Genomic DNA, 20,937 nt, shown 5'->3' with positions numbered 1-20,937 from the left:
TGGTAGAAAAAAATGAAAAAAAAATGGAAGAAGAAAAAAAAAGCTCATATGTGTGAAAAAAGAAAAAAAAATGGAAGGAGAAAATAATAAATACAAAAATGAAAATAAATAGAATAAAAAAACTGAAAAAATAAACAAAACAATACAAATAAAAGAAAAAAAATAGATGAATGAAAAGAAAAAAAAAAGAATAATAATGAAAAAATGAAAAGAAAAAAAGATGACGGAAAAAATTGGTAGAAAAAATAGAAGAAAAAACAAGTAAGAAAAAAAAATAATAAAAAAATGATGGAAAAAAATAAAAATAAAATTATCTTCAAAACCAAATAAAACATAACTATGATAGAAAAAAAAATGACATTTTCATATTTTAGTTAGCTACTAATTATATTTCCATACTTTAATTTTTCTTTAATAAATTTTCCATATAAATTAAGAAAAGTATAAATCCTATATTTTTGCACATTAATGTTATAAAAATTATATTTTTTAAAAATTCCCTAACTTATATGTTGGATAATGTAAGCCCATAATAATATACCTAACAATTCTTGATCACAATATTTTTACTTAACCACCCATCTTTTATACCTGTGTATGGAAAAACACTCCTGATTCATAGTCACGGAAACTATAAATATTTCCAACACCAATCAGGAGGAGTGATTTAATTTATGATTATCATAGAATCCAATTCTGTATTTGACAACAACATGGATAAAATCTTATAATTCTTCTATATTATATTATTGTGCAAAATAATAAAAATTAAAAAGAAAGGAGCAAATGAAATAATGTTGGAAAGCAGCATAGCCAACTTTTAACGTCCCAACTTTAAAACCCCAATGAATCTCATCGTTCTCATGTATTGTATTGTATTGAATTAAATTAAATTGAAAGAGACGATGTGTGAGTCTTGAGCCTTGTTTGCCAAGTAATCACAACAAAAACCACGTATCGTATTTGCTGACCTCAAAATTCCCCCAACCAAACATTTCAACAAAAGAAAAAAAAAACCCAAACAAATATACCAATTATTTTCACACAACTTATTAACAACTGTAATAAAACTCTGTTAACTCTAATAATAATAATAATAATAATAATAATCTGAGATATATATATATATTTTTTTTTAAAAAGGAAAAGAAAAAAAAAAAAAAAGAAGCAAAGCCCCATATATCTGAGGGTGAGTAAGTTTCATAAGGTTCCCGGCTTAAAAAAATCCTTTTTCATCCAAATCATTCCAAATTGGCGAATAATGTGTTTGTTAAATTACCTTTGATTTCTCTACCTTCTATCGATTTTTGTATACTTATTTATCTATTTTCTGCTTACAATCGTTCCCATTTTGGTTCTCTGGGACACTCAAAGCGATGATTTTTTCCAGGATTGGACGCTCTTTCTCACGATCTTCCCGTTCCAGAGTAAGTTTTCTGATTCGTTTTAGGGGCTTTTCTACATAGTCACCAGATTGTTTGTTTCTGATTTATCTTTATTTATTTATTGGATTTTTATTTGGCGGGGTTTGTAATTTTTTTGTTGATTTATGTATTGGGTTTGGTAGAACTTGTTGTATGGGGGTCGAAGGCCAGCCACCTTGAATGAAAACGAAGGGTTTTTGTCAGTGGCGGGTGTTAATACGTATCAGAGTGGCGGTCGCGTAGATGGGGCTTTAGGGTTTTTGAGAAGCTATATTACTTCTATTGGAGCTCGAAAGGTTTCTGCTTCGGATTTTCCTTACATTCTCGGTAACCCTGAATTTCGTAGACTTTTCTCCAGCGAAGCCCCAAAGAAAAAGAGTGAGCTTTTTATTTCCCCTTGATGTTTTGGTTAGACTTTTTATTTTTGCTGGCGTTCCGTAAACTAAGAAGGTTTATTTGTTGGCAGACTATGAGAACTTCTATCCCAAGGAAAAGAAGGAAATTCCTAAAGGGGACGAGCAGAAATCTGAGTCCAAAGGTAGACAACTCTCACTCTCTCTCTCTCTCTCTATTTTTCCCCTGCTCATATAGATCATACGACTATACCCTTTTCGTGTTTGGATTAGAATGTAGTTAATTATCATTATTTTCTGCTGCTGTTTGTTTGAAAATAATGTATAGCTCTGGAAATGGAGGTGCGATGCTTTTGTTGTATTTGATATATTGTTGTGAACTTAATCCGAGTTAGCGGGCTCTTTAATCTTGAGATTAGATTTGTGATCATAACTGTTAACTTTCCTTCACTCTATGATGGGTCGTGGATTGTCTATCTCCTATAAAAGGATAGATCCTATACATGAAATTATCTTGCTACCAGTCCTGAACGATTTTTAAACTTAGTTTCTTAATTAATGTATAAGAAATAAAGATGATGTTTATTTATTTAATACAGTAGCAAAGCTTCTTTTTTCCCCCACAGTATTAGTTTTTAACTTTGACCAGGGATTAGCTATTCATTTATAATCTTTAGTTCAAGGTAAACTTTCAGCTGCATAAACATGTCTTTTGATCCTCAATGGTATGCTTCCTTCCATATTCTATAGCAATAGCAAAAGCTGGTGGATTTTGGTTTATTTGTGCTGGTTACCACCACATGCATATCTTATGCCTCTAATCACTTTGTTTTTCATTCCAGATGAATCAAATACTGATGATCGTGGAAGTTTTCAGGAGGCTTTTATGAAGCAGTTCCAAAATTTAATAACCCCTTTGTTAGTGATTGGATTATTCCTTTCCTCATTTAATTTTGGTCCCCGTGAACAACAACAGGTATGTGTTATTTTTTGTTACATTATTTCATTGAGATTTGATTGCTTTTTTAGGTCTTGATTTGTGGTAAAGAGGTCGTTCTAGACTTCTAGTAAGTAACTGTTCCATTGTTCTGTTAGAAAACTAGCGGCCTTCTTATGGATTATGCTTCTAAAATGTGGCGGGTTGGGGAAAATAACTTTGGCATCTTATGAGTTGTTTACACTTTCAACATTTTATTTTCCTAGTTTGTACAATTCTTTTAGAGTTGATGCTCAATCTTTTTGAGGAGATTGTTCTGATATTTAATCTGATGAAGTGGAACCCAGTTTTTAAATTGGTGATCGTAGCCGCAAGTTAGATAATTGATTCTTTTGATGAGTAAAAGAAGTGTGTTTTTCACCTAATTGAAGCTTTACCTTGAGTTCATTATTTTTCTAAAATACCTTGCAACCCTTGCTAGATATGACTGTGGATGCTTGATTCGACATAATGTGGTTTCCCAGGCATTTCTTCACATGGTTGATACTTGCATTTAAAATTAAATCCCGTCTCTTGTAGCATCTCATTGTAGGTTTCAGTGTGGTTAATCTTTTCATTTTAAGGCTCATCAGTTCTTGTACAATTGTCTTGCATAGTTATTATTTGTTATGGGTGCAATTGATAAAGAGGCATAATTTTTATTTTATAGTGTACTTTTGTTTCCAAGTTGATATCGTTCTTTTACTTATCATATGTATATATATTTTTTCCTTTTCTTATCCAGATTAGTTTCCAAGAGTTTAAGAACAAGCTTCTGGAACCAGGTTTAGTTGATCGTATAGTTGTCTCAAACAAATCAGTTGCAAAAGTATATGTAAGGGACTCACCACGTGATCGAGCTAGTGACGATGTTGTCCAAGGACCCATTAGTGGTACCCCTGCTCGTGGAAGTCGCGGTCAGTACAAATATTACTTCAATATTGGAAGTGTTGAATCTTTTGAGGAGAAGTTGGAGGAAGCTCAGGAAGCATTGGGAATAGACACTCACGATTTTGTTCCTGTCACATATGTCTCTGAAATGGTATGGTACCAAGAATTGTTGAGATTTGCACCGACACTATTGCTTTTGGGATCCCTCCTCTACATGGGACGGAGAATGCAAGGTGGGCTAGGTGTTGGTGGGGGTGGGGGTAAGGGTGCTCGTGGAATATTCAATATAGGAAAAGCCCATGTTACAAAAGTAGATAAAAATGCAAAAAATAAGGTTAGTCTTCTGTTTCCTGATCAAATTATAGAATTGGATTTTGTTGCTGCATCCTTTATATATTTTCTTCGCCATTTTCTTTTGACTAACACTGTTCTATGCAGTCTACTGCATGGTTTACCTATGTAACATATTAACTGTGTTGTTCCAGGTCTATTTCAAAGATGTTGCTGGTTGTGATGAGGCAAAGCAAGAAATAATGGAGTTTGTGCATTTCCTAAAAAATCCAAAGAAATATGAGGAATTGGGAGCCAAAATTCCTAAAGGAGCACTGTTGGTAGGCCCTCCAGGAACAGGAAAGACCCTTCTAGCTAAAGCAACTGCAGGAGAATCAGGGGTACCCTTTCTTTCAATTGCTGGTTCTGATTTTATGGAGATGTTTGTTGGGGTTGGGCCATCCAGGGTTAGGAACTTATTTCAGGAAGCAAGGCAGTGTGCTCCAAGTATAGTATTTATCGATGAGATTGATGCAATTGGTCGAGCAAGGGGGCGGGGAGGCTTCTCAGGATCCAATGACGAGCGTGAAAGTACTCTAAATCAGTTGCTGGTAGAAATGGATGGCTTTGGAACAACTGCTGGAGTTGTTGTTCTTGCTGGCACCAATAGGCCTGATATTTTGGACAAAGCTCTTTTGAGACCTGGTAGATTTGATCGCCAAATTACCATTGACAAACCTGATATTAAAGGTCGTGATCAGATTTTCCAAATCTATTTAAAAAAGATCAAACTTGATCACGAGCCATCATATTTCTCTCAAAGGCTTGCAGCTCTCACTCCTGGGTTTGCTGGAGCAGACATTGCAAATGTTTGTAATGAAGCTGCTCTTATTGCTGCAAGAAACGAGAGTGCTCAAGTTACTATGGACCATTTTGAGTCAGCTATTGATAGGATCATTGGTGGTTTGGAGAAGAAGAACAAGGTATCAAATTTTTTTGCCCTTCCATAATAATACTGTGCATGGTGTCTTCTCACTTGTATTGGAAACCTCTTGGTACATCCAACATCATGCTTTTTTAGGGACTCTTTTCCCCCTGAACTTTGTCCTTTCTATTAAGACAAGGTGGGTGCACGAAGAGTTGGGTAGGCAGAAAACTGTGTTGCACTGGGTTATTTGAAATTAAAACTTTGAGTGTGGTGGAAGGATTCTAGCTCTAGTTGAGAAGTTAAATTGTGATCTTTTTGTTATTTATCCATAAGCAAGAGAATCTTTAACATTCATACTTTGACATGCAGGTTATAAGCAAGAATGAACGCCGAACTGTTGCTTACCATGAATCAGGTCATGCTGTGGCTGGTTGGTTCTTAGAATATGCTGAGCCCTTGTTGAAAGTTACAATTGTTCCTCGAGGCACGGCTGCACTTGGGTTTGCCCAGTATGTTCCCAATGAGAACCTTCTCATGACTAAGGAGCAACTCTTTGACATGACTTGCATGACCCTTGGTGGTAGGGCTGCTGAACAGGTAGCTATGCTATTCCTTAATTTCTTATCATATTCTACTGAGGTTTATTGTAAAAATGATTTAAACCATACCTTGAACTCTAATTTAGACCTTTTGCATCCCATCTTGACCAATAAAAGTGGGAAAGGAAAAAGAATATAGGGTGAACAAAAAAAAGTGTAGACCAATTGGCTAATGTAAACTTTCTGGTGTCTTCTTAACCATATAATAATAATGACAATGATTTTGGAACATAGGTTATATTGGGGAAAATCTCTACAGGAGCACAGAACGATTTGGAGAAGGTAACAAAGATGACCTATGCCCAAGTAGCAGTCTATGGTTTTAGTGATAAGGTCGGTCTCCTATCCTTCCCTCAGAGGGAGGATTCATTTGAGATGACCAAGCCCTATAGCAGCAAAACTGCAGCAATTATCGACAATGAAGTACGAGAATGGGTTGCAAAGGCATATGAAAAGACGGTCCAACTAATAGAGGAACACAAAGAACAAGTGGCACAAATTGCAGAATTGTTGCTTGAAAAGGAAGTACTTCACCAGAATGATCTGCTTGAAGTCCTGGGTGAGCGGCCATTCAAATCTAGTGAAATCACAAACTATGATAGATTCAAGCAAGGGTTCGAAGAGGAAGATAAAAAGTCAATGAAGATCCCATTGATTAATGGGGCTGAGGAGGAAGATGGGTCTACACCCCTGGAACCTCAGGTTGTCCCTAGTTGAGATCACTACTAGGGATGTTTGAATTGTACATGAAATAAAAAAAATTCTGCGGATTTTTTTTTATTCTGCTCCTTAATTTTATTTTTGCTATATTCAAATGTTTTAACTTTTTTTAACATATTCATGTAAGGACAAAATTTGTATACTTTGATTTTGTTGCCGTAGTGTAGTGTCACCATTACTTTGAGATAGATTTGCAATATGTGGTGCTGGACTCTAATGAAAAGTAATGACCGTAATATTTTAACAGGCATAGGAAATCAAACGCATTTTTTTCCCTTTCATCATAATAATAGTTTATAGTGGGATTGTGGTGAAATGCACTGATGGTCCATTTCAATCAGTGGAGCAGCTATTCTATGCAATAACTTTCGTATCACCGCATAATTATGTGCTATTTTATTTTGTAAAATTTTATATTTGTAAACTGTTTTAGTAGGGTTATGTTTGTAAAATCCTAGACAAAGAAAAGGAGTTTCTGCAGTGAGGATGCAATTATAAGCTTTTTTTTTTTAACACTTGATATTTGATTTGATGGTTGATTTTTATAAGATCATGAGAATTGTCAGGGATAAAACTCTATTACAAGATATCGCTAACTAATTATAAAATGTCACCTGTAAAATCTAAGCATTTTTCAAGTTGAAAAGTTAAAAAAATTATATTTTAATATATAAGTGGTGGGATTACTTCCTTTTATATTCAGATTTTTTTCATTTTTCTTCTCCCTTCCCCCGACCCTTCTTCTTTCTTATTATTCTTTTTTTTATCTTTTCTTTGCTTCCTTTTCTCTCTTCAACAACCCACGACAAGGACCAGTTCAGTCACATATCGGACCGCCAATTTAGCCACACGTGCAGGTCTGCACCATTAGCGGTTGGCAACGAACTCATCTCCAAAGTTTGGTGGCCATCGGAGTGGAGGCGCGCCTAGACGAAAACTCTGAAGTTTCGCCGTGAAACTTTAAATGCGTTGTCCAGCTAACTTCGACCACCACTCGGCGAATGGTTGGTACCGTTGGAACCAGCATGAAGAGAGGAACGTCGCCCACTAAGTCATTCTGATCAACTTGCCATTTTTCTCAGGCTGGATTTTGGGTATATCTACCCCTTTGGGAGCGTTGTTTGGGCTAATGATTTGTATATTTGTGATGTACTCATCGAGGGAGTCATTTTGATATATGTCATGCCTACCTTCATTGACATTGTCGGTGGACTGCTTGGGTGAGGTTCCGGAATTTGAAATTTGAAATATGGTCATATTAAATGTCGTTGGACACGATTTTGAATAAGGAATGCAATGATAATAATCGTTTGCTCATTTGATGCACGTAGGACAAACGTGATATTAAAATTGGACTAAATCACTCTAGGATCATCGTTAAGCTTAGGAGCATCGCTTTGGACTCGGATTGACATCTCTAAGGAGGTAGGGACATAACTTATTATTGGACTTGTTTTATATGAATCGAATAACATTAGACATATTCAAATTTTTATTTATTTATAAATGTTTGAATAATTGAAAACTTAGCCTGCATGCTTTCTGGATTGTTCTGAGGGCAATGAGTGTCGAATACATTTTTATATGCTTATCTATGCATGTTATAATTTTTAGGTTTTATTCATATGCAATTGTTATGTTGTCCAATTTTCTAAAATAAAGAGAATATGTGCTTTTGTTATTATATTTGTTTGCACTTGGTTATACTGTTGAGAGTCATATTGATCATGATTTGTGCATATTGTTGTTTCATGACCTAGTCTCCGTGTCATCATAGGTAGGTCAGGTGTTCACCCACCTGTAGGTGTAAAGACCTAGTATCTGTATACAGGATGTGAGTTGAGCCACCTATTGTGGTGGTTATCAAACACGACTACCCGATTTAGGATGTCGTTTTCTATGATGGGTATCGGGAACTAGGGATATAGTGGACGATGTAATGTGCACGTGTAGTTTGTCTCTTGTGATTATTTTTGGTCTCTCTGTTTTTGTTTACACATGATAATATGTTTCATTTAAAAAAGCTAACCATGCATAGATTTTTATTAATACTATGGGTCATTTGTAATTAGTTGTTTTCCTACTGGGCTTTATAAGCTCACTCTCTATTTCTCCCTTCCAGGAAACGCTCAATTGAGACTAATGGATATCAGGATGGATGAGAATCCTGCGTGTGGATTTTTCTTAGTTTAGTCCAATCTAGATTTTTTTGTTTCAAGGAAATGTGTATGACTTGAGAATTATCCTTGATTCTATTAAGGTATATGAATTGGAATTGAGCTATATTATTTAGTTTTGAGGGATTACAGATGTTGTTAAGTATATATTTTTTATTTGTGACTTATTAAATTTAACTATTTGGTGATCGCATAACTATAAGAATAATACTTTTTAAACTATATATGATGAGAGTGATCATGATTTTATTACAATTATTTTCAATATAATTATTGGAGTTATTCCATTATTTTTGGACTTATGATTATTGTAGTTCTTAGTATAAACTAAAGGATCGCATATGAACATTATTTTCCAACAAGGGTCAAAGTTTGACTGTTGACCACCCAAATTATGGATATTACACATCTGCCACTATTTAGGGCTCGGATCGTGACATCACATCTTGTGGTGTTAGACACATTAAGGTACTAAATAACAATACTCATATTTAAATTGTGTCATATCTCATTATAATTTTCCTATTTTAATAGCTTCTTTTTTAATATAATATTTTTTGCCCTTTTCCCCATTTAAAAAAAAAAAAAAGTTAGTCTACTGACTAGTAGTAGTTGTGATCAAGTCTGGCCCTGGGCACAGGCAGGCCAGACCTGTGCCTAGGGCCCCACTTAATGAGGCCCAATTTTTTTATATGTACAAAAGCCTCCAAAAAATTTAATAATATCATTTTATATATAAATTTTAAAAAAATAACAAATTTTACATAGGACCTCTACTACCACTCAGCCCAGCCCTACTTGTGATCAATGATCTTTTGTAGATTAAGATTCACATTTTTTTTTTTAAATGTCGTATTCTTCACAATAATATACACATTGAATTACTAACAAAAAAAAAAAAAAACTCAAATTTATTGCCTTATCGTGGAATTACCAACGTGGATTTTTAAAAAATATAGCTTTTATATCATAAATATATAAAAATATGGGAATTATATTTTTCTTAATTTATATGGAAAAATTTATTAAATAAAAAAAATCAAAGTATGAGAAACACAATTAGTAGCTAACTAAAATATTGAAATGCAACATTTTTTATCATAGGTAATTTTATTTTATTTTTTCTTCATTTTTTACTTATTTTTTCAGATATTTTTTCTTTATTTTTTTCCTTACTTGTTTTCTTTCCATTTTTTATTTTTTTTTCTACCAATTTTTTCCTTCATCGTGTTTTTTCTTTCCATTCTTCTTCTTCTTCTTCATTTTTATTCATTTATCTATTTTTTTTTCATTTGTATTGTTTTTTTTTTTGTGCATATTTTTTCAGTTATTTTTTTCATTTTTTTCCTTCTATTTTTTCTTCATTTTTGTATTTATTATTTTCTCATTCCATTTTTTTCATACATATGAGCTTTTTTTTTCTTTTCATTTTTTCATTTTTTTCATTCATATTTTTTTATTTCCATTTTCCATTATTTTTCTTATTTTTCTTTTCATTTTTATTCAATCATCTGTTTTTTTCCTTCATCATTTCTTTTGTTTTGTTTTTTTTTTCATATTTTTTTATTTTTCTTTCATAAGTTTTTTTACCTTCATTTTTCTTCATTTTTTGTACTTATTCTTTTCTCATTCCATTTTTTTCCTTTTTTTCACACATATATTTTAACATTACACAATTATTTTACTATTTTTTTTATTGATTATCTTTTATTATTGTAATTTTTTTATCGTTTTTTCTATTATATGTAAAAATATTCAAATTAATTTTACTAGTTATCCTGATGGGAACATTCAAATCTAGAGAAGGGAAAGGGGGTGGATCTGCTTTTTTTTTTTTTTTCTATCTTCAGATCTGTAGTAATTGGTTACCTTCCCGTTTTTTGTGTGTATATTTCTAGGGGTAACTGGTTACCTTCACGTTCTTTGTGTGTATATTTCTGAGGTAACTAGTTACCTTCACATTCTAATGTGTGTGTATATTTTTTGGTTCTTTATGGTAATTTGGTACCTATGTTACTAAAATTGTAGTTACTTCTTCATTTTTTAATGAAGTGTTCTTCCTCTTTTTTCTTCAAATTTGATGTTTCTTTTCATATTTAATATGAGTAACCCGTCACCCCTCTTATGATAACTGGTGACCCCTCTTATGACAGAAAGTTACTCATCTCAGGATAAATGGTTACCCCTCTTGGTACATGTTATTTAACCTAGCTCTAGGATTTTTTTTTACATAACTGTCAAAGATCAATCAAGTTACTGGTTACCTTGCCCAGAATTTGATAAAAGAAACGTACAATCTAAAAAAAAGAAAAAAAATGTTTATAATAAATAAAAAATAATTTTAAACACAATTCATATTTCAAAAAAAAAAAATGCAAAACAACCAAAGAAAAATTTGATATAAAATTAGTAATACAAAAATAATATATAAAAAACAAATAAGCTAAAAAAATAATAATCAAATTACAAACATACTCTTCCAAATTAATAAAACTTGATCAAGAGTAAAACTATGACGTAAACCAACTTTTATACAAAAATATGAGAAAATAAACTCATAAAAGTGAAAATTCTTTAAAAAAATGCATAGATTAACTTTTTTTGGAAAAAAAAAACCATACTTTTGCACACTATTAAAAATCTCATATAAAATGTAATTTCCTCCTAATAATATTCACTCACACCAATGTGGACTAATAGTATTCTTTGAAAAAAGTTTGGAAAAGCGCTACCTTCCTATAATTAATTATTGGCCAACTTTACTTGCAAATTTTGAAAAAATTCAGAATAATTTACAGTGTCGAAAATAATGGTTAAAAATTTGTTGCACGTGTAAAAATTAGTCTATTTAAACTTGGATATTGACACTGTAATTATTTGGAATTTACTGAAAATTTATACGATGTTCTAAATAACTGCAATATAATTGTTGACTGTGTTTTTAGCCAACGATGTGAGAACGTCAATAACGACAAGCCTTCAAGAGAATGTAAACGACAACAGATAGTTTAATCAATGAAAGTAAATAGCACAAGAGATTTTATAGTGGTTCAGCCCCGATCAGCCGGTAATAGCCTAATCCACTTAGAGATTTTATTACTTTATTCGCACTCAAGATCAGATGAACCAGTGTCAACTGAGTTTCTAAAGTGTAAATATTCCATAATACAAAAAAGGGATTCTCTCAAGAAAAACACACTTTCTCTCTCTAGAACATAGACTAATTCTCAATTTTCCCAAAAAGTCCTTTTACGATCCCACCAACCCTCTATTTATAGGCTTGGGATCCTCAACTGATATCCCCTTCAGATAGAGATATTTTATTATTCATATTATATTTAAATTACAAGAAATAATTAAAATACAACAGATTCCTCAATTTGAGTGAGGAATGAGAGATTCCCGCGGTGCCCAGACCGATTCTTACTGAAGTAGTTTCCGGGAATTTGACGTAGTCTAGTTTGTTTGTTGATGAAGATCGTCTTCTGACCAAGGTCTGAGCCACATGCATTGGCTCTCCTCGGACATGGTCCGAGCCAACCTCTTTGAGCATACCTCGAACTAAGGTCCGAGCCAAGTAATTTGGCTCCTCGGACTAGGGTCCGATCGAACCTATTTTTGCCTTCTCCTCGGACTAGGGTCCGAGGCAATCACCCTTGCCTCTCCTCGGACTTGGTCCGAGCCAACCATCTTGGAAGCTCACCTCGGACATGTCCGAGCCAAACATCTTGGAAGCTCACCTCGGATAGGTCCGAGCCAAGCACTTGGAAGCTCACCTCGGATAGGTCCGAGCCAAGCACTTGGTTCCTCCAACTAAGGTCCGATCGGACCTTTTGTGGCCTCTCCTTGGCCAAAATCTAAGTCCATCCCTTGGCATGCATGGGACCTCTCCTCGGACTTGGTCCGAGCCAACCATCTTGGAAGCTCACCTCGGACATGTCCGAGCCAAACATCTTGGAAGCTTACCTCGGACATGGTCCGAGCCAATCACCCAAGAGGTTCTCCTCGGACATGGTCCGAGCCAAGCATCTAGGGGCTCCTCAAGCTAAGGTCCGATCGGACCTGCTGCTTCTGTCCCTCGGGCCAAAGTCCAAACCCATCCTTTAAGCTCCTTAGACTTGGGTTTGAACCAAACACTTGGGCTTCTCGGACAAGGGTCCGAGCCAAGCACACCTTAGCCCAAGTATTCTCCTCGGGTGTATTTGACTTGATTATGGCATCTCTCAAGCAGTCCAAATTTTTCACTGATGCATTGGGCTACTGCTAAGCCAGATCACCCAACTAATCCATGCCACGTGTCAATTTTACTGCCACATCATCCTTTTCAAATTTTGGGATAACAATAATAAAAAAAATTACTTCGAAAATCATCCATTACTAATTCCAGATTTGAGGTACACCGATGTACCTCTTTTTTGTGGTGTACTGGAGAAGCCCCTTAATTATTATTGACTTTTAACATTTTTACAAGAAAAAAGTATAGGAGGTTTCTATGGTCCACCCCCATTTTTAGGTGTAGTGACGCACCCCTCTTGTTTTTGGTACTTTGTTGATTTTTGATGTAATTGTATTTTATGGGTAGGTACATTTGTATTTTATGGGTAGGTACATTACAGTTATTTAGAGCACTCTTCAAATTTTTTCAGGAAATTTCGAATAAATTACAGTTACAAAACAAGGTTCCAAATAATTCATGAGTGTAACAAATTATTTGAACCTTATTTTCGGCTTAGTGAATTATTAAAAATTTATAGGATGCTCTAAATAACTATTGTATGTACAATCATAAAAAAAAAAAAAAATTGCGCCAAAAATTATCCGGTTACTAAAACACATGAAAAGAGTGTATCCGGTTACCCAAAAATTATCCCCAAAAATGTATATTAATAACCTTACTGAAAAAGTTAAAAATATCTAATAATTTATTGCCAAAATACTCTAGAATATTAGATTGACTGAATTTCTATATTAGTTTTAAGCTTTCCAAGAAGCTTCCTTTTAAAAAATTATTATTAGCTTCTTCATAAAAGATTTTTTAGAGCTAAAATCCAAAGTTTATAAGAAACCAAACTAACTTTAAAAGAACTTTTGAGATTTTAAAAATACAAAAGTCGCTTCCAAAGATCTAGTCAACCAACCCCATAATGCCATTAAGAGCTCTTCAGAATTTTTCAAAAAACCCAAGAACAAGAGTTAAAAGTGAAGTCCATACCAGAGATTTTTTGTAAATATACATATGGGTATCATTTTTGTCTCTATTGTGAGGAGCATTTTTGTTTTCGTCACATAGAAAATTATAATATAATTTTTTTATATAATAGTGTACATTATAGTTATAGTAGATATCCCACCAATTATTTTAAAAATTATGAATAATTTACAATGCTGATACTAGGGTTTAAACAGTCCGTTGTACGTGTCTGATTTTTTTATACTATTGTAAAACATATTTTTTGAACCCTGATTTCGATACTATAAATTATTTAGAATTTATAAAAAATTGATAAAATATCTACTATAACTATAATATACAATATCGTATAAACAAATATGGATTATAATTTATTTACATGTAAAAAACAAAAGCACCCCCTATTGATAGAGACAAAAGTGAGAACCTACATTAGAATTTCCGATAAACAATTAATTAAGTGTGAATGGAGGCAATTGTCCTACTAGATGTGATATAGGTCCGCCCCTATTTGGTTATGTTGCTAGCATGATAATTCAATGTAGTTGGTATATTGTAGAAAATGTCCGGTTATGACTCCCATTCAAACCGTTTATTTTTCAACCATTTCTACACTTTCAAAGACCAAGAACGTATGATCAACTAATGACTTAATAGCTAATAGAAAAATACAATAACATTGTTCTTATTGTTAACTTTGTGATCTTTTAGAGATCTACCAAGACAAAAATAAAAAATATTGAGCATAGAAACACAATTACACTTTTTCTGTTTTCCTTGTAAGAATTAAATACTTTGAAAGAAAACCATTATTTTAAAATAGATATGTTCTTATGCTCAATATTTTCCTCTTGAGCAGCCGCTTTCCATTGACCAACCCTCGAGTGATTTCTAATTTTATTTAAACTTCTGAAATTGCACAAAATTTAAATATATATGTGGAACTTCAGTGTTGCTAGCAACCTAAACAAATGCATTAATTAAACAAATTTAGAAAAAGTCTCAAAAGTAATGAATATGTATATTGTATATTGTAAAGCTCAAAGCTTAAAAAAAAAGTACTAATTTATTTATTTTGAAATTCATTACATGAATATGTATATTGTAGCACAAAACATAACAATGATCTCTAAATTTATGTCTAATTATTAACGGGACACAACCCACTAGGAACACTTATGGAGAATGAGTGTTTCTAATTATTAACGGGACACAACCCACTAGGAACACTTATGGAGAATGAGTGTCAGATCTCATCACGAGGGGAATAAAAAATGCAGCAACACTATTACTTTCCAAGACCAATATCATCACATTTGGGGACAAATATCAGTCTATATACATATATATATATATATATATATAATATTTTAGCTTGGTTCCAAATCTAACCTACACCCTCTTATTACAAAGCAAGAAGCCCCTGCTAAAGCCCAACGCATGGTAGTTAAAATTGTACTATTTATTGATTCCCTTGGAAAGAAAAAAAAAATAAAAGAACAATTTTTTTTCAAGAGACTATATTTTTTTTTCTTGTTATTACCTTCTTAAAAGTTTAATACTCATATCAATTTTTTTTATATTTTTTGTAGGTTGCGTTCAGTTATTCAAGCAAAATATGAGACTTTAATGTTACTTTGGATCGGTCTTCCATAAAATGTTGACTTTAGTTCTTACATTCTCTACAAATTCCTTTATTTTACTGAGTTAGGTACTTCATAGAGAATATTACTTTCTAGTGTGTTCGTTGTACATGCACTTAACATTAATATAAAACTTGTACACCCAAAAGCCTTTTCCTTCTTCTCTATTTGTATTACACTATTATTCTTTTTAATGAAATATATTACTTACTGAAAAAAAAAAGACGTCATTTGTGACTAAATATATGATAATAAAGTCCTTAAAAAACATTGATAATAAAGTCAAATACTTTGAAAGAAAACCATTTTAATTTCTTTGATTAATTATTTTGAAGCATTGAATCGGTTGGTCGGTTAACTTACCTTTCTTAAAGCGTTGTGGCGTCTGGCTCTGGAGCTAGTACGTGGCAACCGCGTCACCACGTGTGGAACTTTTTATTTTATTATTAATTTTTTTATTATTCTTAATTAATGCTGCCACAAAAAATTAATAATTAATGCTTCGCACGCTGTTATCAATCAAATACTTGATATAAAAATAATAGAGAGAGGGACAGTTGGTCAATGAGAAGCGGCTGCTACAGCCTACCCTACAGGGAAGTGTGAAATGGACAGTTTCACATGAAAATGAAACGTGGCAATGTTTTGTAAGACCACGTGGAGCGAGTCAATTTGTCTAGGCTAAGACTTCTTTGGAGATTTATTTTATTTTATTTTTCTTCTTCTTTTTTCCTTCTAGATGTTCGCTCTTGCATCCAATAAAATCCCCCCATTCCCCTCCTCATTACACCAAACGTTACCCCCTCTCTCTCTCTCTCTTTCTCTCCTCAGTCCACTTTTCTCTTTTGATCTTCATTTCCTTCAGAACCGGCCATTTTGGATCTGGTATTCTTCACTCCGTTTTTATTTTGTGTGTGTTTCATTGTTTTGTAAAAATGTGATCTTTATTGTTGTGATATCACATTTTCTGATTTTTGTTGATGTTGTTGTGTGTGGGGGTCATGGTTGGGTGAAAATGGCGTTTGAGTTTGAAAATCAGTGTCGCTTTCAGTTTGATCTGTTGATGTTAAATGTTCATAAGTTTTATTTTTCTTCTTTTGATTGTGTTTTCTATTTTGGGTTTTTGATCTTACAAGTTTTTGGGGTTTATTTACGATCATTTTGTTTGGTTACATAAAAAATTACATCTTTTAGTGACATAGTCTTGTACCATTGTAACATTTCAGGATTTTGATTTTTCGTTTCATTGATGCAACTGTGTTTGAGTATTATTTGTCCATTTGTTTTGTGCTAATTTTTTTTCCTTCATTTTTTTTAGTTTTGACTTAAGTTAAGAGCAAATTATTGATCAAAAATGGAAAACAAGGATCAGTTCCAACAATCTTTAGAATCAAAATACGACTGTCTTCTCTTTGGTAAGCCTTAATTTATAATTTTAAAGCATAAACTTCATGGTTTTTTTATTGTATTTGTTAATTTTTTTTATTGACATTGAAACTGCATATGTGTTAACCTCTAATATTTTACTTTCAGATTTGGATGACACTCTTTATTCTAAGGCTTCGGGTCTTTCAGCTCAAGTCACCAAGAACATTAAAGGTAAATATGCTTCACATTCATGCCTAGAGCATTTTCATTAAATTTTTTGCTATGTTTTTTGCCCAAAATACGTACTAAACTTTAACAGTTTGAATAAAGATTAAATTTTTGTGACGTTTCCATTGTAGAATATATGATTCAAAAGCTTGAAATAGAGGAGGATAAAGTTCCTGAACTATGTTCCTCTTTGTACAAGAATTATGGGACTACAATGGCTGGTCTTAAGGTAAATATCTAATCAACTCTTTTTCATATACTATTGCCCAGAAGGTAGAAAGCATGTCATCTAGAGAACGTTGATTAACAAGTTTGATTTTTTGGGTTTTTTCTTTCCAGGCTATGGGCTATGGATTTGACTTTGATGACTTCCACAGGTACTGAATCGTTTTTCTTTCTTAATTTGTAAATTACAGTTGAGTACGTATCTTATATAGAAGTATGTGACATACATCTAATTCAAAACAAACTTGCCTTGCAGTTTCGTCCATGGGAGATTGCCTTACAATCTGCTTAAACCTGACCATGTTCTGAGGAGTCTTTTGCTCAGCATTCCTATTCCGAAAGTTGTAAGTTTTCTCACTTTTGACATCAAGCATTTTCAACAACTGCCCACCTATAATGTTGTTTGTTTGATCTTTAGAATGAGGTTTTTTTTGAGTAATTTTCTATAGAAGGATGTCCTCTTAACAGTGTTGGTGATTTGTGTGCAGATTTTTACAAATGCGGACAAGAATCATGCGGCTAGAGCGCTTAGCAGGCTTGGATTGGAGGATTGCTTTCAGGATATTATATGCTTTGAGACTCTAAATCCCAATTATAAGGAAGTTATGCCTGCTGTTAGCAATGATGAAATTGAGTTGGGACCAAGCAGTAACAATGGAGATTCAGCTCTTCCAAAGACTCCAGTTGTCTGCAAACCATTTGACAATTCATTTGATGAAGTTTTCAAGATGCTGAAAATCAACCCTCAACGAGCGGTAAGATAATGGTTGTACATTGGATATATATGGACTTGAATATTGTCTAGTACTGCTGTTTACTAAGTATTGGTTTCTTTTGTTCAGGTATTCTTTGATGACAACATCCTTAACATCCAAACTGGGAAAAAACTGGGCCTCACCACTGTTTGGGTAAGTTTCTGCCGCCGGTAACTTTTGTGGAATGATTTATATTGAGCTTTTGGTTTTTGAAGGGGCTTTTAGAATAGTTCTCTAATCAATTTGGTATGAAATGTTTGTATAGGTTGGTTGTTCTCACCGAATTGCCGGTGTAGATTATGCGTTAGAGAGCATTCATAACATCAAAGAAGCAATACCGGAGCTGTGGGTAGCCGAAGAGTCCAAAAGTGTCAAATATTCTCGGAAAGTTGGAATTGCAACAATTGTACAAGCTTAGTTTATATGTTATTAATGTGACATAATATGAGGGTAGCCAAGTGTTCTTTGTCTAACCCCTTCTTATATATGCTTTGTACTAATTTGAATATCAATAAAAGGGTACATTATTCTATGAGTTCTGTTATGTTTGCTAGAAAATATAATGTACGAGGAACGAGAAATTTTTAAACTTGACTTTATGAAAGGAGTTGTCTGCATATAATACAAGATCATATAACATAATTCTATTAGCAACCATATAGAAATTCTTTACATATAAACAATTTATACTTGTATTGGTTTGGTTTGTGGGAGGGGCGTTAGACAGTACGTGTTCTTTTTCTTGGAGTGTTGTTATTGTGAAAAGATAATGAAATCAAATGAAATGAATGGTGCATTTAGAGTCGATGGGGTCTAAGTTTGGAGCTGTTATGAAACTGGGGAACTAGCTCCTAGTCCTAACAATGGAAGTTTGGTTAGGCCAGAAACCAACACATGGAAAGAGAGTTCTAAGTTTGGGTAAAATATTCAAGTTACAAGTCTTTGGCGAAACTTTGGTCATAAATAAGCTTTTTCAATTCTTTCTACCAACCAATCTTTCGGTTGTAATTAAAAATTATATATTCGTTTTTGCATGCTGTGTATTTTACACCAATTTTTACATCAATAATACACCATTAGATAAAAAGGTTCAATGGTTAGAATTTGAGTATACTGAGAATATAAAAGTAAATAATCAATGAATAAGAAAGATATTTAGGGTAAAGCTTAAAAAAATGATAATGATATACATATGCCAAAAATAATTTATGATATTTTGTCCAAAAAAAATTATGATATCTTATTACAATTTTATTCGTGGCACTTATCATTAATATATGATAAAAAAAAAACATAATAGCGTGCTTGTATTAATATATACATCTTCGGTATAAAAAATGTGTAAATAACAAATTTTTTTTTATTTTAACCGTTTTTTATTTTTTCGTTATCTTTAATAAAATATTATTATATTTAACATTAGATTATAAATATAAATTAAACTTAAATAAAATTAAATAAATAAATAATTAAACAAATTAAAATAAGATATTCTTTTAAATATTTTACAATAATAATTATTTCGAAATAATAAAATCATACATTTTATAACTTAAATAAAATTTAATTAAACTTAGAGAAAAGCATAATTAAACACCCTTACGCATAATAGTGTGTTTTTATTTATTTATGAAAATTTAATTAAACATATTATATAAAAACCATACATTTTATAACAATTTTAATTAGATTATATGTTTTAATAAATTTAAAATTCACATATAATATTAATAGTATATTAAACATATAATATATACTCTCTTGTTATCAAAGCGAAATTCAAAAACTAGAACAAACATAAACTTAAACAAAAATTAATTAATTAATTAATTAATTAAAATATGATATTTTAAGATATTTTATGATAATTTAAAAAATTAAATCATATTTATCATTTTTTTAATCTTATAAATTTGTGTGATAGTTTGTTTTTTATCAAGTGATTTGAGCTCTTTTTTTTTTATCAAATTCACCAAAGGACATTGTGAGATACATTAAAAACTAAAAATAGTTGATGCATGTATACTATACACTATGACTTTTTCTGTTCTTATGTTATTTTTTTTATTAATTTATTCTTAAATATTATTGTAGCCATGTAAATATATATTTATGACTATGACTTTAAATATACATTATGACTTTTTCTGTTTTTGTGTTATGTAGCCATGTAAATATATATTTATGTCAATGTTGTGTTTAGATGTCATATATGTATAGATTATTGATATAAATATTTATATATACTATAGAACTATAATTAATTCTATAATATATATATATATTAAAAAAAAGTAAACTAATTATTGACAATGTTTTGCCTTAATTTTTTTAATACATTTATGTCATACATTATATTAAATATCTTTTATTTATTTTTATGATATTGTTTATTTATTAAAATTGATATGATAATTAAAAAATATAATAAAAAAATATATTTGAATAATCATGTTTACAACTTTAAAATAAAATAAATTGACATTTTAAGTTGCTTCTACCTATAATATATATTTATATATTTATATATATATATATATATTTAGCTTCCAACAAGTTTTGATGATATATCCAATGATTAGAATATTTTGAGAATATATGCAAATAAAATTATGAAACTTCTCCTAGGAAAAATGTATCGTACGTTCGCCTTTTGAAAATGGATGCGTTGTATTAGTAAATTCTAGAACTCTTCTTGCAAACAATGTATTATTTCATTTGTTCCACAAAAAAAAAAGTATTATTTAACACACAAACACAAAAAATAGTAATAATTTGTTAAAATTTAAATGATTTTATTTATTTATTATTGTGGCAAACAAATTATAGCATCATCCACATGAACTAATAGACTTTGCTTCCGTAGTTTTTTGCTGTTTTAAAGAGGAAATGAAAAACTAAGTAAAATTGTATCATGCAAAGTTTTTAAATTTGTTTATCATTAAAAAGTGTCTCATATACACTCAATTTACAATTATCGTTCTTTCAAATTTTAATGTTTATCTAAAGTTATGCTTCTTAATCACAAATTTGATTCATGATTTATAAAATTATTAATCCTCAAATTATTGTTAAACTTAAAACAAAAATAATATGAGAACCAAACAAGTAAAATATTCTTAAAATTCAGATACCAAAAATTAATATGAGGGTAATTTTACAAAATTTAGATAATTGATATTATAATGA

At 31.6% G+C, this 20,937-nt stretch overlaps 2 protein-coding genes across 2 annotated transcripts; both read left to right on the top strand.

The window, feature by feature from the left end:
* The first annotated feature begins 1,161 nt into the window (after positions 1–1,161).
* Positions 1,162–6,345, top strand: LOC133791110 (ATP-dependent zinc metalloprotease FTSH 10, mitochondrial-like). The gene is made up of 8 exons (XM_062229007.1): positions 1,162–1,427; positions 1,568–1,802; positions 1,891–1,962; positions 2,620–2,753; positions 3,499–3,978; positions 4,130–4,897; positions 5,212–5,439; positions 5,676–6,345. The coding sequence occupies exons 1-8, from the start codon at positions 1,377–1,379 to the stop codon at positions 6,156–6,158; spliced, it is 2,451 nt and encodes an 816-aa protein (XP_062084991.1). The 5' UTR covers positions 1,162–1,376; the 3' UTR covers positions 6,159–6,345.
* A 9,557-nt stretch (positions 6,346–15,902) lies between these two features.
* On the top strand, positions 15,903–18,280 carry LOC133791109 (suppressor of disruption of TFIIS-like). The gene is made up of 9 exons (XM_062229006.1): positions 15,903–16,057; positions 16,491–16,587; positions 16,706–16,771; positions 16,900–16,997; positions 17,108–17,145; positions 17,250–17,337; positions 17,482–17,748; positions 17,836–17,901; positions 18,014–18,280. The coding sequence occupies exons 2-9, from the start codon at positions 16,527–16,529 to the stop codon at positions 18,164–18,166; spliced, it is 837 nt and encodes a 278-aa protein (XP_062084990.1). The 5' UTR covers positions 15,903–16,057; positions 16,491–16,526; the 3' UTR covers positions 18,167–18,280.
* Positions 18,281–20,937: the final 2,657 nt, after the last annotated feature.

This window comes from Humulus lupulus, chromosome 7 (genome assembly GCF_963169125.1).
Source record: "Humulus lupulus chromosome 7, drHumLupu1.1, whole genome shotgun sequence".
Classification (NCBI taxonomy): domain Eukaryota; kingdom Viridiplantae; phylum Streptophyta; class Magnoliopsida; order Rosales; family Cannabaceae; genus Humulus; species Humulus lupulus.
The sequence above is the reverse complement of the archived record's forward strand: the minus strand, read 5'-3'. Positions and strand labels throughout refer to the sequence as shown.

Excerpts from the sequence above, each read along its gene's own strand:
- LOC133791109 (XM_062229006.1), top strand. The coding sequence starts at position 16,527 with ATGGAAAACAAGGATCAGTTCCAACAATCTTTAGAATCAAAATACGAC. Across the intron at positions 16,588-16,705 it reads ATACGACTGTCTTCTCTTTG|ATTTGGATGACACTCTTTAT; the intron begins GTAAGCCTTAAT and ends TTTTACTTTCAG. Across the intron at positions 17,749-17,835 it reads AAATCAACCCTCAACGAGCG|GTATTCTTTGATGACAACAT; the intron begins GTAAGATAATGG and ends TCTTTTGTTCAG.
- LOC133791110 (XM_062229007.1), top strand. The coding sequence starts at position 1,377 with ATGATTTTTTCCAGGATTGGACGCTCTTTCTCACGATCTTCCCGTTCC. Across the intron at positions 3,979-4,129 it reads ATAAAAATGCAAAAAATAAG|GTCTATTTCAAAGATGTTGC; the intron begins GTTAGTCTTCTG and ends GTGTTGTTCCAG. Across the intron at positions 4,898-5,211 it reads GTTTGGAGAAGAAGAACAAG|GTTATAAGCAAGAATGAACG; the intron begins GTATCAAATTTT and ends TTTGACATGCAG.